The sequence below is a fragment of the Clarias gariepinus genome, chromosome 27 (assembly GCF_024256425.1).
Source record: "Clarias gariepinus isolate MV-2021 ecotype Netherlands chromosome 27, CGAR_prim_01v2, whole genome shotgun sequence".
NCBI lineage: Eukaryota > Metazoa > Chordata > Actinopteri > Siluriformes > Clariidae > Clarias > Clarias gariepinus.
The window spans coordinates 14,750,478-14,767,418 of record NC_071126.1 but is presented as its reverse complement, the minus strand read 5'-3'; the positions used below and the strand labels follow the sequence as shown (position 1 = coordinate 14,767,418).

Here is a 16,941-nt window from a genome sequence, read left to right as displayed (position 1 = left end):
GACAGTGCCAACCACTATGCCACTGTGCCGCCTGCATGTTAACCTCATTAAATAGAATTCTGTATATTTGCAAACTTCATTTATTGTAGTCACAGAGATGTTATACCAATAAGTAAAATCTACATGAGTCCATAATCACTTTTTATAGTGTACAGTCGTGACCAAAATTATTTAGACAAAAGTGAAATTCAGTGTTTTACTGACATTTTTACAGTACTGATGATCAAGATAATAAGAATAATGTGTTATTCTATGCACTTAATTTCTATACAAAAATCAGTGTGTACTGTAAACTTCTTACCCTTTTCAACTGCTAGATCCAGCTATCAAAAAGATTTGGGTCTGGATAGTCATATCCAGCGAGATACTCTAGAGCTAATTAGATCTAACCACCTGTTTTTTGTGCATAGGGAAAACTATTAAACATTGAAAATGTTGTAGAACTTTTATTCACCAGCGGAGGGGCATATGCTAAATGTTTTACCTGTGGGTCTATCTGTGTTTGTAAAGGATGTGGGCTTAATTACCACAAGCGCTGCGCCTTTAAGATTCCCAACAACTGCACCGGAGTGCGAAAGAGACGTCTGTCCAACGTGTCCCTGCCTGGACCCTCTCTGTCCATCCCTCGTCCTGCGGCCATCGAGAGCGTGGTCGCGTCAACTGAAGAGGTATGCCATCATTTTTTTAATCTTGAGCTCTCTTTCTCTCTTACTTTTTCTCTCTTTCTTTTTTTTTTTATTCTTTTTGATCTTCTCCTGTTTAATTTTTTGCTTCTCTTTATTTCAATTCAGTTCTATAGTAGCAACAGTATTTTTTTTAAAGTCACTTTATTGCAAAATTATTATACCCAAGTAAGTGTTTCTGACCCTCTTTCTCTAATTCTTTTTATTTTTGCTGGTCACACACGAAAAAGAAAGTTGTTTTGTCTTGCTGAATGAATTCATCCTGATAAGGGAGTTGAAATGAGAGCTTTGAAATGAGCGCAGTATACTGTACATGTACGCTACAAATAACCGAACTGATTCATATTATGTTGTACACCATTAGCAATTATTACAATGTGATAAGAATTTTGACCCTAAGTTAAGTTACTGTAGTTTGGTGTTTCCACCAGATTAAGTTCTGATTAACTGTTTTTCTTTAAAAGTTCTTGCTGTTTAGAGTACCCTGAGTCACGGCGATCATTTTTAAAAGACGATAAAGTGAAGTCAGGTGGTTTATTGCTTTCTTCAGTCGAGGCTAAATAGCTTTATCCAGTATCATGCTTTACAGTATATCTCTCACTTAAGGTCTGTCTGTGACTCTTCATATTTTTCTCTGCTAAATTTTTACATATTTTTTCCACTCACACTCAGAGAAGAAGTGAGTGGGCAGAAGCAGGAAGGCTTTAAAAAAAATGCTAGACAACCAGTTTAAAGTTACAGCCTTAACAGCGACCCTAAGAAATATATCGACTTCCCTTAAAACATACTTGTTTTTTTATTCGTCATATTTCTAATTAAAATGGGCACATTTGGAATTTTGTCAACCTGACATGGTATTCACTATTCATGGCGTTGTCAGGAACTGGTAGTAGTATACAAGTGATAATTTGTTGTGGACGAAACTAAGAAAACAAGAACCGTGAACATGAACTTTGGGTACAAGGCAAGAAACATAGAGACCATAAATATGAATATGGCACACAAAACAATAAACTATAGCAACAACAACAACAACAACAAAACCTACAGCGGCAAAAAAATAAAAAATAAATAAAAATCCCAACAGTGTTTGACTGATGGTATCCCCAGTTAGTAACCCAGTATTAGGATATATTTAATGATTGAAAGCAGTTATATGCACTTAAGTTGAATAAAAGCCAAATGCTGTAAAGGTAAATTTAATCTACTATGACAGTGGTGTGAACATTACCAGAAATTTGAACACTAAATGTAAACTAGCTAATACCTGAGGCTGATAATTTAGCTAGCTAGCTAGCTAGCACCTAGAGCGCGATGCTAAGAATGTAAAGACATCATAACACTATAAAATAAAGGCAAACTGCCAGGAATATTAACTTTTCCCTCTGATATGTTAATAAATTCCATGCAAAGACATAAAAAAAAACGTCTTAATATCTATTTACTTTATCAAATTTTTATTCACATCTACATCTGTTTGTGTGTGTAGCTGAGGCCACTGTTGGAGGCTGGAAAACGGATCCCGTCGTGGAGCGGCCGGCCCATCTGGATGGAAAAGATGGTGTTGGGCCGAGTCAAAGTGCCACACACCTTCAACGTGCACACGTACACCCGACCCACCATCTGCCAATACTGCAAACGGCTGCTCAAGGGCTTGTTCCGGCAGGGCATGCAGTGCAAGGGTACAACACCCTGGATACATACATATAGTACACCATACAGTAACTCATTATAAGTGCACAGTGCGGTGAATTCTTGATTCTGATTGGTCAGCAGCTACGACAGTAGGTCCTATTGCAAGGGCATCAACGGTTTTGGTTTTAGACAGTATATTATATTATAAATCGATACAGTATAAGAGAAATAAAACATGCTGTCATTGGAATATAATCAGCTTTAGGGTGGTATCTTTAATACTAACTGCATTATTCCTCCCCATAGTTTTTCTTTTGTCTTACTTTAGGTAAACACTAAAATCCACATAACTCTATAGATATTATAAAATAATGAAACTTAGCATAAAATAACATTAAACAGATCTTTGACGCTTGCCCCTTTCAGATTGCAAATTCAACTGTCATAAAAGATGTGCATCGAAAGTGCCGAGAGACTGCCTGGGCGAGGTCGTGTTTAACGGAGGTGAGCATTCTCGGTCCATCAGAGAGGCAAAAACTCTTTAACATTGGTTCATACACTGTCAGTATTTCTTTAAAGGAGCGTATGGTGATAATTGGTGTGTGTGTGTGTGTGTGTGTGTGTGCGTGCATGCACAGAGCCAGCTAGCCCAGGGATCGACTCCGAAGTCACAATGGAAGTGGACAGCGGTGACGTGCACAGCGAGAGCAGTCGAGGCATGGATGACGCTGAGGAGTCGATCACTCCAGAGGACATGGATGCTCCATTTATGGATGGAGAAAAGGATGAAGAGACAGTGAAAGCGATCAGGTGATTATGGTCGCTGTCCAAATTCTCTGCCCTTCATCTGAGTTGTTGGACACTTTTCCAGGCGGTTACATGAAAAGGAAAATAACAAGTACAGCAACAGTAGGGATTAGAATCACCAGGGAGCAGCTGAAACGATAGAATCACGATACCTGAGTCTAGATTTAATTTATAGAAACCAGTGTGTTGTAAAAGTACGTTTTCTAACATGAAAACCTTTCAGGACACATATATTTGTGTTGTCTGATTGCTCTGTAATAATAAACATAACAAAAAGAGATGCTTATAATAGTTAATAATGGAGCTATACTTAATAGGTGCTATGGCGGAAATAACTTGTTTTATGCTTATTTATAGAACTACACTCATTGAGCCCTTTTTACCATTGATCTGCTGTGGCATGGTTTCATCAACCTGGACAATAAACTTTACAACATTTATTTCTTTTAAGACTTGCATTAATTGTGTAGTAATGATACTGTAGGCGAGTCAGACTACTCTGTACGGATTTCTACAGCACATGCCAAAGATTTTCAGTGGAATTAAGATCAGGACCAATTTGAGTGTGAAAATGATTATCCACGGTCGTCTTTAAAAATTTAATCCTGGAATATGCCTGTGCCATCAGGGACGAATAAAAAATAATGTATGTGATAACCTTCAGTCATTCAGGATGTTCAGGCCATCAGCTGACTTCATTTTATTTCCACATAACATTGCTGAGCCTAGACCTAACCAGCTGAAGCAACCCCAGATCATACTGTAACACAGTGGTATGATGTTAAACATAGCTGTTATTTTTACTATCAGTTTTTCATGATTTAACTTCACCATGTGTTTAAGTGATCTCCACTCATGATCATTGAGATTTTTTTTCGGACCACATTTCTTCCACAATATCTTATATTATAACGCAATAGACATTTTTGACCCCAAGACCAGTAATTTCAGCAATCAATCTGTAGTTGTTTTTCCATGCTTGATGCAGGCCAATAATTTGACCCTTATGAAACACAAACATTTTTCCATGACCACAGGATCTTCCAACATAGTTGTTTAAGAGATGAGAAGCTACTCACTTCATCAGTTAGGGATAAAATCACTGTTGAAACTAAAACATGTTAAAAACTTCAATAATTTTTTTATATTAAAATATCTTAAATATTTACTTATTTAAATCCATGACTTGTTTTTGAGGGGCCAGGCAGTGTATAAACATATAGAATGCATCATCTGTTACAATATTTACATCATAAATTTCATAAATTTGTAACCATTGGAAACATTTTTGTGGCTTTGAGAGGAATAAAAACCATGTGCTGGTATAGTAAAATAATAAGCTTTGGCGTGGCGACTGTAACAAGAATCACTTGGTATAAATAACTGAATGACTGTAACAAGAAGTGAAGGTATAAATAAAAGCGTGTCATTTTGTACTGAAGTAACAATTAGACATTTAACATTTTCTGCCATGTCTGTATGCTCTCTGTAGTCCATCCACCAGCAGTAACATCCCTCTGATGCGTGTGGTCCAGTCCATAAAACACACCAAGAGACGCAGCTCCACCTTAGTGAAGGAGGGCTGGATGGTGCACTATACCAGCCGAGACAACTTGGTGAGACTTAGACTTAGAATAGGTGACAAAATTAAAGTGAAAAAAGCGTCTTGGCACAGAATCTACAAATCCACAAACCTGTACTGGGAACATAAACCATAAATCTAACATCAACCAGAAGACATTCTTGCATTTGGTTTTCCCTTTAATTTGTATATCTGATATACTGTATTTATAAACAGTTAAAGTTGGTATGCCAATTTTACATTAAGGCATTACATATAGGCATTAATAATTGCTTTTTAATTGCTTGTTGCTGATTGATGTCTGCTGATTGATGTTTTTTAGAGAAAGAGACATTATTGGAGGCTGGACAGCAAAAGTCTGACCCTTTTCCAGAATGACTCCGGAGCCAAATACTATAAGGTAAAGCTCTGTCTGCTCACTGCGACAACAGATGAATTTTCTTGGCAGTATTTTGTTCTAAATATTTGGATTAACCTTAGGATTTATTTATTTTTTTTCATTTTTTAAAGTGCTGTATTCAGGATATTCCATTGCAAATGCTATTGCACTATAGATTCACATAATAAACCTCAGACCTGCATAGATGTTTGCATTATTTAAGGTATGAAGAAAAACAAAAAAACAAACAAAAATTTTTTTTTACATTGTTTAATTTTTGTCAACGTTTTATTTTCCAATATCTTTTTTGTTTTACATCTAGTCCCCACCTCCTTTCAACTCTTTATAACTACTGTGTACACCGATCAGCCAAAACATTATAACATAGAACAATATGCTCAGTCTTGTGTAGGTTCACCTTGTCTGGCCCCTCTGAGGCTTCTGCTGGTGTACTGTGGTGTCTGGCACCAGGACGTGACCTGTGGTGGCTCCTATGGGTCCTGTGGGTTGGGGGCTGAAGACTCCGTGGATTAGATATTTGTCTGGCACGTCCCAAGAGTGCTAATTTAAATTAAGATCTGGGGAGTTTGGAGGCCAGGGCGGCAGCCTTCACCTCTTTGCTATGTGGGCCCATGCACAGTGGATTGTAGTGCACTTGTTGTTTTAATGGCCAGCATTGACTTTTTGTGTACCCAAGATCCTGTCATCAGATTACTGGGTCATAAATTGATACTAAATGTTAATGAGTTATGGCTGATTAGTGTGTACATTCTTATGCCATCTGTAGCTATATTCTTGGCTTCACCCAACCAACTGTCTTGCTTTATATACACCTTGCTCAGCCTCCTGAAGCTATACATTTGGTCCTTCACCCCTAACCCTTTGGTCCTGTATACATTTGGTTCCGAGCTGTTAAAAAAATTAAAACCTTTTATATTGTACATTTCTGTTTTTTGTTTTTTTGGGGGATTTTTCCCCGATTTTCTCCCTAATTTAGTCGTGTCCAATTCCTCCCCGTCACTAGGGGGCTCCCACATTAAGGCTACTACTACCATTCAGACCGCATCTTTTCGAACTGCTTGCTCACGCACCATTAAGGGCGGAGTAACACTCGGAGGAACACTCGGAGGAAAGCGCTAGCCGCTCCTTCCGCGTGTGCGAGCTCACAGACGCCCCTGATTGGCTGTAGAGCCGTCATTAATGTGGGAGCGCGAAGTACCTCTCATCCCCTTCCCTCTGAGAGAGCTCAGCCAATCAGCTCTTTCTAGACCTCCAGCTGTGAGAGGTAACAGCATCACCCGGGAACCAAACCAGCAATCTCCGAATGATAGGGCGAGCGCTTTACCACTGTGCCACTCGGAGGCATACATTTATTTTTTTTACATTTCAAATGTATCAATCATTAAAGGTTTAAATATGTTAATTATAATTTGTAATCAAAACATGTACAAGATTCAGCAAGTGACACACCAGATCCTTAAAAAATCAATAGATAACTTGTTGCCAATTTGTAAAAGAGACAGGAAAAGTCTCACAAACTGTCATTTAATCATTCACAAACTTCATTTAAGTTGAGCTGGTAGTTATTCCCACATGCCCTGTACACACTTGACCTTTCTCCAAGCCATTTTCCACATGTTTGGGCAATTAAAGGAGTTCCTGGGAGGCCAGTGTTTCAGACATAAAGTATTCTCTACCATACTGAGAATACTTCCTATCTTGATGGTCTCGAAGCATTAGTGAAACTCTGGGATAGGTGCATTAGTGTAGCAGGGGATTATATACAGAAATAAAGGGGAGTTTTTACTCTCATGAATGTGCTTTATTATTCTGCACAAGGAAAAGTCTCAGTTTGTCTAGAACGCCCCTTGAATATTGCAATTTCACAGTGGAATTTAGATGTAAATTCGTCTGAAAGGCGGAAAACATAGATTCTTTTTATTTATTTCAAAATGAACAAGAGAACAAGAGATAAAGGAGGACGGTAATGTCACTGTATTAATAGCAAAGAGGAGTAATAAAAACTACATTCAAAATTCAACTCCATTAAAAAGCCAAAACCCTTAGCATAAAACCTTTATCAGAGTATTTAAACGTATTTCTGAAATGAAACTGTGAGGTGAAAATGACGTACTCCTTAAGTTCCATTTATACTGTTTGCCTACTATTCCTGTTAAAATACCCAGACTACTGTCTGTGTGTGTGACATTTTTTACGCCTCTCTCACAGACAGGCAGGGCGATGGGTGGATTTGTGTCTCTCCCTCTCTTGTTTTCTCTTTCTCTCTCTGTCTCTGCCTACCTAATGCTACACCTCCCAGCCATCTCTTTCTCCTCATACTGTTTTTTTTAATTTATCTTAACTAACCCTCTGACCTCTTTTAGCTTTTTTAGAATATGACCCCCTCCTTTGAAGTATGATTAGGAAATGTGTGTGTGTGTGTGTGTATGTGAGTGAAAGAGAAAGAGAAATAGGTTATAAGGAGTCAGGGTGGGGGTCTTCCCGCGCTCCACAAACTCAGGCGGGGTGTTATTCAGACTGGCAGGCCGCCAGCGTGGCTCGTGCCCGTCCTGCCCTGTAATCCGGCGCCCTCTCATGTGGCGCTCGGCTCTGACCACAGGCAGCTTGGCTCCTATTGGCTAGATCTTCACTCCTTCCCTCTTAAACGCTCTTCTCTTCATGGGCGGGTTGGCCTCAAGGAAGGAAGGTGGGATTTTTCTGGTGTGGAACAGAAAGAAAAGCCCTCTCAGTTTATTTCTGAGTAGAGTGGTTGAGAGAGAGAGAGAGAGAGAGTGTAAGGAGTTACAGACCATCTTTCCTTATTGAAACCAAACTGGAATAGGACTCAACCTCTGCTACCTTCGTGCATGTGTGCGTGTGTGTGTGTATGATCTAGGAGATCCCGCTGTCAGAAATCCTGCAGGTGGACTTGGCGCAGGATTTTAGTAGCCTGGCGCAGGGAAGCAATCCGCACTGCTTCGAGATCATCACAGACAACATGGTGTATTACGTAGGGGAGAACACGGGCATGCAGCACACCAGCGCGACGCTCGCAGCATCAGGAGTCGGTCTGGAGGTGGCACATGCTTGGGAGAAGGCCATCCGGCAGGCCCTGATGCCCGTCACCCCTCAGCCCAGCGTGTGCAGCAGCCACGGCCAGGGAAAAGACCACAGTGAGTAATACACAGACAGACAACGTCTGTCTAAGATACACAGTGACTTACTTGTGTTCCAATAGCTCCTGCTGCCAGCATTAATATTATTATTAGAATTATTCCCATGTTGTCGTAGTTCTGACCTCCTGACCTGTGCCCTGTAATGCTTAGGAATAACAATGCTGTCAGTGCAGTTATTTAATAATCTATTGGATCTTCAGTAATAATAATAATAATAACTTATCAGCATGTAATACTATAACATATATTATGTAAATATTATTTGCTATTACAAATATAACAGTGTGCTATATAAGAAAAAATATTATTTTTCTATAAATGCTATTAACGTACTTTAATACTTTAATTTTTTTTTTTGATATTCACACTGTTCAAAAGAAAAAAAAAGAAAGACATCAAACTATTAGAAAAAGAAAGAATATGATGAAGAAAAGTACGGTGATGTATAAAAAAAAATGGAGAAAGAAAAAAAAAAAAAGAAGTCCCTGGGGGCTTAAGCTACACAATTTACAAAGAAAGGAAGCATTGAAGAAAAGACGCCATGATGGTGACTGAATTGAAAGTTTAATATTTTTTTTTATAAAAGGGCAATCTGATAAAGGATTGAAAATCCCATTTACTACACTTTCCATAGCAAATATAATCCACGGTTAGAATGCTGTCTGTGCTCAACCTCAGTACTGCAGTATACTGTATAATGGTATAGAGATGAAAGCACATGCCTTTACTATAACTATACTAATGACAAGCTTTTTTGTGTGCATAACACAGCTACTGTATGATGCATTTATCTGCATTCCTCATGATGTAAATATATTTATAGGAATTTATTCACATTTTTTTCTGACTCATTGTCTCTAACCTTGCCATGCATAGCAGTTTGGCTAAATATTCGGTTGTACACTCAATATTACAGAGACCCAGTATGACCTGGGGGGTGTAGGGTGGTGGTAAGGCCATAACCCTGAACACAGTGTCATGATCTGTCCCATCTGTGACAAAACACAGTGCAAGAATGCAAGTCACAGTGATTCCCTGCATCACTTCTAACTGAACTAACAAGACAAAAGGAAAAGGTCAGGGTAATTTTAAATTGCAATTGATTTAATGAAAACCATGATTCGCAAATTACATGTTGTAGGACCATTGGGAGTGTCAACTCTTAAACTCCAGACAGCTGGCTTTTGGTTTAGATTTGACATATACACTCTCTAAAACCTACACATGTTTCCTGTTAGTGTCACTGTAGTTACTGAATAATATGGTTTAGGGTAAATCATTGACTAATAAGCTGTGAGATTAAGATTTTTCAGGGTTAAGAGCTGCAGGGGTTTGACTCTGGTTGCCGCAATGACCTGCGGTAGCCTGTAGTGGCATAGCTGAAATTATTTAATTGTGAAAAAGCATATGTTGGCTATTTACACAACAGAGCAGAGGCGTGCATCAGGACTGCGGTGATCCAGCAGAAGTAGTTGTGCATTTTGCTTCCATGCAGGCATTGGCAGACTGCAAAATATAAAGTTGTTGGGACAAATTAAGTTAATTCACATGGGAGCATACTCTATACACATGGCTAACAATTTTATCATGGCCAGCATTTGCTAAGAAAACTAGAGCTAATACATTGATTACAAAAATTGGTCTCCTCAAGAGTGGACAGGATTGATCTAAAACTCTTCAAAAAAATTCAGCGAGATCTTTCCTTTTGGGGTTGAATGACTCCTAGTATTCCATCACTGCTATCTGAGCGATAACGTGTTATTAAGTTCTGAGCATGTGAAGGTTTACTGTGAGCAAATTTTCACCTAAATCAGGGACACACTGTGTCACTTTGTTAACTGGCAGCTCTGTAAATTTCACCTACAGACTAAGGGTTTATTTTCTTTGTGTACAAACTAACCTCTCCATCATCCAGCTTTGGGTATGTTTGCATGGTCGTCAAATTGATCCAGGGAGCAGATTGAAATCTTTTTTTGACACCAGGGATGCCTTTTTTCCCCCTAATCGCTGTTTTCTAGAGCTTACCAGACTAACTTAATTATTGCCCATGACTTCTATGTGATACTGTGTGTTTAAAATTGGATAAAGGCTCGATGTGGTGTTCTGCTTCAGCAAATACGCCTGGTTTAGCTGCCAGGCCTTGTGGCGCTGTACTTGTGTTTAAACACAAAATTAAACACAGCCATGCTTTGTAAAGGTCAGGGAGGCATGCGGCTCGCTGGAGTCGAGCTGCTGCAGAGCTGTGTGTGTATTAGAAACACTGCTTTACTGTATTTTATTGTAAACAGCATAAAAAAATGAAATTAGGATTCATATCTTGGTTATCAAGATGTATTTCAGGGTAGACCAAGTTTAAAGTTTTTAGTCAGTAATAGCTCAGGTATTTGTAAGTGATCATTGCAGATACGTTGTGTACAGCATGAGCTGTATAACATTACTTTACAGAGGCTCTCCTTTGTTTTGCATTCTCATATATGACTTATATTATATAATATCTGCAGATACTGTTACAATTTTAATTCTCCTTTAACATTTTTTTCAGAAGAACTGTCCATCAGCATCTCAGTATCCAACTCACAGATTACAGAAAATGTGGTAAGTGTGACTGTTTCTCTTGTTGACCTGTTTTTTTTTCCATTCCATTTAATTGTAAACAAGATAAAGCTACCATAATCATAACGATTACAGTTTGTGTTGCCTAAGGCCAGCCTGAAATGATGCCAAAATTCCCAAGAGGCATTTTGGGGGCCAAGAGCAACTTAATGAGGCACTGCCTTGTTCCTGAGCCATCACAAGCATTTACCTTCACGCACTTCCAACAATGTAGAAAAGGTTAATCACAGTGCCAGAATCATCAGCTTTGTGAAACTTTATCCTGCAGTGTGTTTATTTTTTTCCCCCACCAGATCAGCACTCATTAAATAAACCTAATGTTTCAATTATAACATCAGGCTTTGTTTCGTTCTAAGTTTGCAGAACACTGTTTTTTTATTTAATGCTACTATAACTTACTGACAGTGCCATCTCTATTTAAGGATATCAGCTCGGTGTACCAGATCTTCGCTGACGAGGTCCTGGGTTCAGGACAGTTCGGGATTGTTTATGGAGGTAAGCTGAACACTTAGGTTTTAGGATCACAGTGCCGAGTGAAAGATCTACAGAATAGTTCATACAGTACAGCAAGAAAAAATCAGCCAACCTACAAGTATAAGTTAAAACACAGTGCAGCACAATCAGCATCAGGAACCTATTGGTAATACCTACTGCACCTACAGGACTATACTCAAGACCCCCATGGCCATGTACATAAGACCACCATAACCTTAGATCTACATTTAGATTATTATTATTATTATTATTATTATTATTATTATTATTGTTTTTATTATTATTATTGTTTTTATTATTGTTGCTAATACGCCACTTATTCGCTTCTGGTTGGATGCTAACATCATTTCATTTGAGGGCAATGAAATGTTAGCATCTAACTATTAATGCATAAGTGGCAAGGACAATAAAGTTCAATCTAATCTAATATAATCTGATCTAATATAATATAATATAATCTAGTAATTAAATGAAATACCATGATTGTATATATAGATGACTAAGAGCAACATTAAAGCTTCCAAGGTGCACAACAGGAGCTTATAGTAGCGGGACAATGATTTAGAGGATAAGTAATTATATAAATTGATAAATGTGAGGAGTATAAAGCATGCCTATATAAATAAACATCATAGACTGAATATATACATGAATCTGACGGGTGTACAATGTATATATAAAGTGTACATAAGTATAGAGTGTGTACAGATTAAGTAAAAAGCATATTACATACCTAAAAATAAAAACCCACTTTTGGAAACTGCTGTTGTTTTATAGACCTTAACACCCTCAAACATCATTATGAGGAAAAGTTGCACGTTTATAAAGCTGTAATTTGACTTCCACGCCTTTAAATGCTTGAGTGTTTGACATTATTGGGTGATGTTGTTGATGACAGTCACTCCTGTTAATACTAAGTCTAGTTAGCTTGCTAACTATAAGTTTTATGGTCAGAGCTTTCTGTGATTGGTAGAAATGTGGGTGGAATCATGGGTAAAAACATGATTCGAATCTTATTTAGCTCCACCTGTTTAACCGTTAAAGACACAAATCGTACCTAATGCATTTATAAGTGTGTATAACATGCATATTCTGCATATACAGTCTTTATTTTATTACATATCAGACCCCTGGTTCGAAAAAAACTACTGTTTGTTTTGTGACGTGCCATGTATTATTTATTTAGTTTTTTAGTGTTTCTTTTTTTATGCTATTTTTATGTAGAAATGTTTAAAGTCATAGTTTTTGAAGCATTGGGCACTTTTGCACAGTCCCGTATATTAGTAGAGAGTGCAACCACGAAAATAATAGTATAAGACAAGGCTTTTAGAGAGACAGAAAGATTGTTTTTAGTTCGTGCCATACAAATAAACTTTTATTAGTGGAACTCTGCTGCATTTTCTCCTAATGAGTGCATTCACTTACAAACAATATAGGACGCTGATGGAGACAGACAGGCTTCACCACCAGACTGTTTTGTTTGAAATGCACTTTGTTAATGTCAGTCTTCAGACTTTTATGTTGTTTCTCATTTAAAGGCAAGCACAGGAAAACAAAGCGAGACGTCGCCATTAAGGTCATAGACAAAATGCGTTTTCCCACCAAGCAGGAGAGCCAGCTACGGAACGAAGTAGCCATTTTACAGGTAAAAAAGTTTAAAGACCAAATCTGGTATAGGTTTCGATCCTGGAGTGTTGGATGTACTGTACACATACATTCATTATTGCAAAGTTGCTGTTGCCCGTGTCATACTTTAATGTTTAAAAATCTTTAAAAAAGCTCTGTGCCCATGCAATAAAAAAAAAAATTGTGTTTTTTCTTTTTGTCTTTCAGAACCTGCACCACCCAGGCATTGTGAACCTCGAGTGCATGTTTGAGACTCCTGAACGGGTGTTTGTTGTCATGGAGAAGCTCCATGGAGATATGCTGGAGATGATCTTGTCCAGTGAAAAGAGTCGACTTCCAGAGCGGCTCACTAAATTCCTAGTGACTCAGGTGAGGGAAAAGAGATAATCCATCACGCTGCAGGACTTTTGCTTTGTAAGCAGTTAGATAGTTAAGCAAGATATATATATACAGTATTTACATTTCATAAGTATAATCTGCATAATAAACATCACAAAGCAAAGTTCATTCTAATCCTAATTCATTCTAATTCTAAAAAATGTATTCTAAAATTAATTCCAATTCTCATCCCACCATATCTATATCTGTGCTTCCATCAGATTCTGGTCGCTCTGAGACACCTCCATTTCAAGAACATTGTACATTGTGATTTAAAGCCTGAGAATGTGCTTCTGGCGTCAGCGGAGCCTTTTCCACAGGTGAGAAATTTTATAGAAACAGATTTATCTATTATCTCTTATATCTATATATAGCATGTGACTTTATAATGAGCGCCTGACGCTGATCACAGGTGAAGCTGTGTGACTTCGGCTTCGCCCGCATCATCGGAGAGAAGTCGTTTAGGCGCTCGGTGGTGGGCACACCGGCATACTTGGCTCCTGAGGTGCTGCGAAGTAAAGGCTACAACCGCTCTCTGGACATGTGGTCAGTCGGCGTCATCGTCTATGTGAGTCTGAGTGGCACCTTCCCCTTTAACGAGGACGAGGACATAAATGACCAGATCCAGAATGCTGCCTTCATGTATCCGCCCAATCCCTGGAAGGAAATCTCTGGAGAAGGTAGGAGGCCGCAGAGACACTGTGACAGAGAGGCTGTATCTATCATTTTAGCTAGAGTGGAGGAGGCAATGCCGAAAGTGTACTTAAGTGTAATCAGGTGCCACAGTCTATAGTTAGAAGTATTTATATAGGATGTGTAATAAACTGTCCGGCATTTTTAAGGCTAAATGTGTACCAAAGCTCAGCCGTATTGCCGATTTGGACGTCTAAAGACTCCTTGTGTTGTTTTTTTTATCTCCTCTTGCACCAGCCATCGACTTAATCAACAACCTGCTTCAAGTGAAGATGAGAAAACGCTTTAGTGTTGACAAGTCTCTCAGCCATCCTTGGCTTCAGGTAGGCAATAATACAAGCACAGACATATCTTAATGCATGTGAGTAGTGATCTGTGAAAAGACATTAGATATCACTGTGGCCGAATTGAAAAAAGAATGAAACGTCAGGCATTTAACCAGAATCAGTTTTTTTCAGTCTAAAACATCCTTTGACATTTTCACTAATGCATCGTAGAAATGCTTTATTTACCCTTTTAACTTTCTTCCCCTGAAAATCATGTTGCGTAAATGGAGGCAGATTATTTAACACCATAATTTACTTAATGATGTATAAAACTGCCTGCAGTTTTCGCTAATGTGAATATAGAGAAGTCTGTAATTTTCAGAACTGTATACAGTATGTAATAGAAAATATAAAAATGTCACCATGTGAAGGGATTTCCCAAGCTGACACATACGTATACACTGGATTTGTTTGTAGCTATATGACAAAGTATGGCTGATACTTACTTTCATTTATTTCTTATACGTACTAAATTATATGATCAGAAATCGTTAAATGCTTTTGATGAAGTGACATTAAGATATTGTTGAACGACCGACTCAAACATGATGTTGCAAATACAACCTCAAAACAATGAAATTTCACCGTTTATTTGGAGCATTTTATGTTGAGAAACATAATTTTTACAAAAGCCCACATCCATTTTGTCTTAAATTTCTAACAGGGTTTAAAATTGCGATCAGAGATTGGGACGGACACCACAGTCTTTTGGCTAATTTTCAAATGTTTTCGTTTTTTGTGGTGCTCTTGTAATGTTCAGTACGCACATCTACTAGTATCAACAGCATGTTTTCCAGTCCACCAGAAACCACCTGGTTTCTAAGTAGTCTTTGCAATATTATGATAGCATTAATTTAATGTTATCCCATCACAGTAGATTCTCACCTCTGGTCTGTGTGAAGTTTACATGTTCCTCCCCTTTCTTGGTGGGTATTCTGCTTTCCTCCCATAGTCCAAATTTGCCACTCCGAATTGGCACCCCATCTAGGTTGTACCCCGTTTTATGCCCTGAGACCCTTGGACAAGGCTCCAGGCCTCCTGTGTCTCAGTATAAGTAGCATATAAAATGAATGAGTATTTAAATGACTAACTTTCAAAAACAATGCAATACTCATTTTGTCCCAACATCTGTAACTTTTCCAAATTTATCATCACCATCATCGTCTATACCACTTTATCAGGTGTACATGGTCACAGGGGGCCTGGAGCCTATCCCAGGAGACTTGGGGCAAGAGGCGGTGTACACCTGAACAGGGTGCTAATTCATTCACATATACACACACTCATTTACACACTATGGGCAATTTGGCCAATTATCCTAATCTGCGAGCCTTTAAACAATGGGAGGAAACCAGAGTGAAAAATTCCTGGAGGTTTTCGCAGAGAAAACCCACCAAGCATGGGCAGAACATGCAAACTCCATGCACACAGAGACGGGAATCGAACCTGGCTGGGTATGGAACCGGGACCCTGGTGGTGCAAGGCGACAGTGCTAACCACGAAGCCATTGTGTCACTCTTTTGTAATGCAAAGTTGATTGAGTGAAGTATATCACTTTACTGCTCTCCTGACAGGACTATCAGACGTGGTTGGATCTGCGGGAGTTCGAGACGCGACGAGGCGAGCGCTACATCACCCATGAGAGCGACGACGCACGCTGGGAGGAATACGCAGACGACAGAAGCCTTCCCTATCCCAAGCACTTCATCATGGCTCCTAACTTGGAGGACATGGAGGAGGACCCCTAGAGGCCAGGGTGTACACTTGCTACAGTACACTTTCTTCCGAACTTCAGAGGTTCAGCTCTTTTTTTTAAAACCTATCCTATTGGTGAATCTGCTCATCTTGCCAAGTGTAGACTGGCAGCATTAAGTAGAGGGAGTGTACATGATTTGCCTGAAGCACACTTAGAGTGGACCAGCAGTGATTAGTAACACAGCATTCGTGAAGAGTGACTCTGGCTCCGTGTACAAGGACATGGCGCATGGTTTCAGGTTGTCCTTAAATCATAACATTCCAGAGACATGACTTGCCGTTTGCACCCGCTCTGTCTTTTCACTCACTGCCTTTTCAGCAATCCAGCGTGTTTTTTAAATGAACCGTAAGAACCAATTGCACTGCCATTTCACCCACCTCAGGCACTATGAAGGTGGGGTGGGATCGAAAAACATAACTGGTGGACGTGGGAACTCTGTAGCCTCCGAAAGCGATATTTTTCTACTTTTTTGACTCACACAGTTTGGAGTATTTAGGCATTTACACCATAATATTTTAATACAGCTTAAGTCTTAAGTTTTTTTTTTTTTGCAAATGAAGTGATTCAAAACTGGAACGTAAAGCCTGTTTATGCAGTTGGACTTTTTGGTGAGGAGAATGTGAATAATGAAGGCATTGCAAAAATTGACCCTCATTTCTGGAAACTTCTAGAGACGTCTGTCCGAGATGGAGCTGAAGATATGAGTTTATAAGTAGCCGATTCATCTCAAGTCTTTAAACCGAATTCTATGGATTAAGTGTTTCTTATTGTTACAAATGTGAACGTTTTTCT

General features: G+C 38.8%; 1 protein-coding gene across 2 annotated transcripts in view; it reads left to right on the top strand.

The window, feature by feature from the left end:
* The window catches only part of LOC128514999 (serine/threonine-protein kinase D3-like), a 57,421-nt gene extending 40,933 nt beyond the window's left edge, over positions 1–16,488 (top strand). The window contains exons 5-19 of one of the 2 annotated variants that reach the window (XM_053488962.1): positions 511–668; positions 2,173–2,365; positions 2,745–2,822; positions 2,957–3,128; positions 4,618–4,741; positions 5,030–5,107; positions 7,983–8,259; positions 10,808–10,857; positions 11,298–11,370; positions 12,909–13,015; positions 13,204–13,365; positions 13,596–13,694; positions 13,787–14,054; positions 14,305–14,390; positions 15,968–16,488. In XM_053488962.1, coding sequence (XP_053344937.1) covers positions 511–668; positions 2,173–2,365; positions 2,745–2,822; positions 2,957–3,128; positions 4,618–4,741; positions 5,030–5,107; positions 7,983–8,259; positions 10,808–10,857; positions 11,298–11,370; positions 12,909–13,015; positions 13,204–13,365; positions 13,596–13,694; positions 13,787–14,054; positions 14,305–14,390; positions 15,968–16,141 — 2,099 coding nt within the window. In that variant the 3' untranslated portion in view covers positions 16,142–16,488. Of the gene's footprint in view, positions 1–510; positions 669–2,172; positions 2,366–2,744; positions 2,823–2,956; positions 3,129–4,617; positions 4,742–5,029; positions 5,108–7,982; positions 8,260–10,804; positions 10,858–11,297; positions 11,371–12,908; positions 13,016–13,203; positions 13,366–13,595; positions 13,695–13,786; positions 14,055–14,304; positions 14,391–15,967 lie in introns of both variants that reach the window. The other variant, XM_053488961.1, reaches the window with a different exon arrangement.
* Positions 16,489–16,941: the final 453 nt, after the last annotated feature.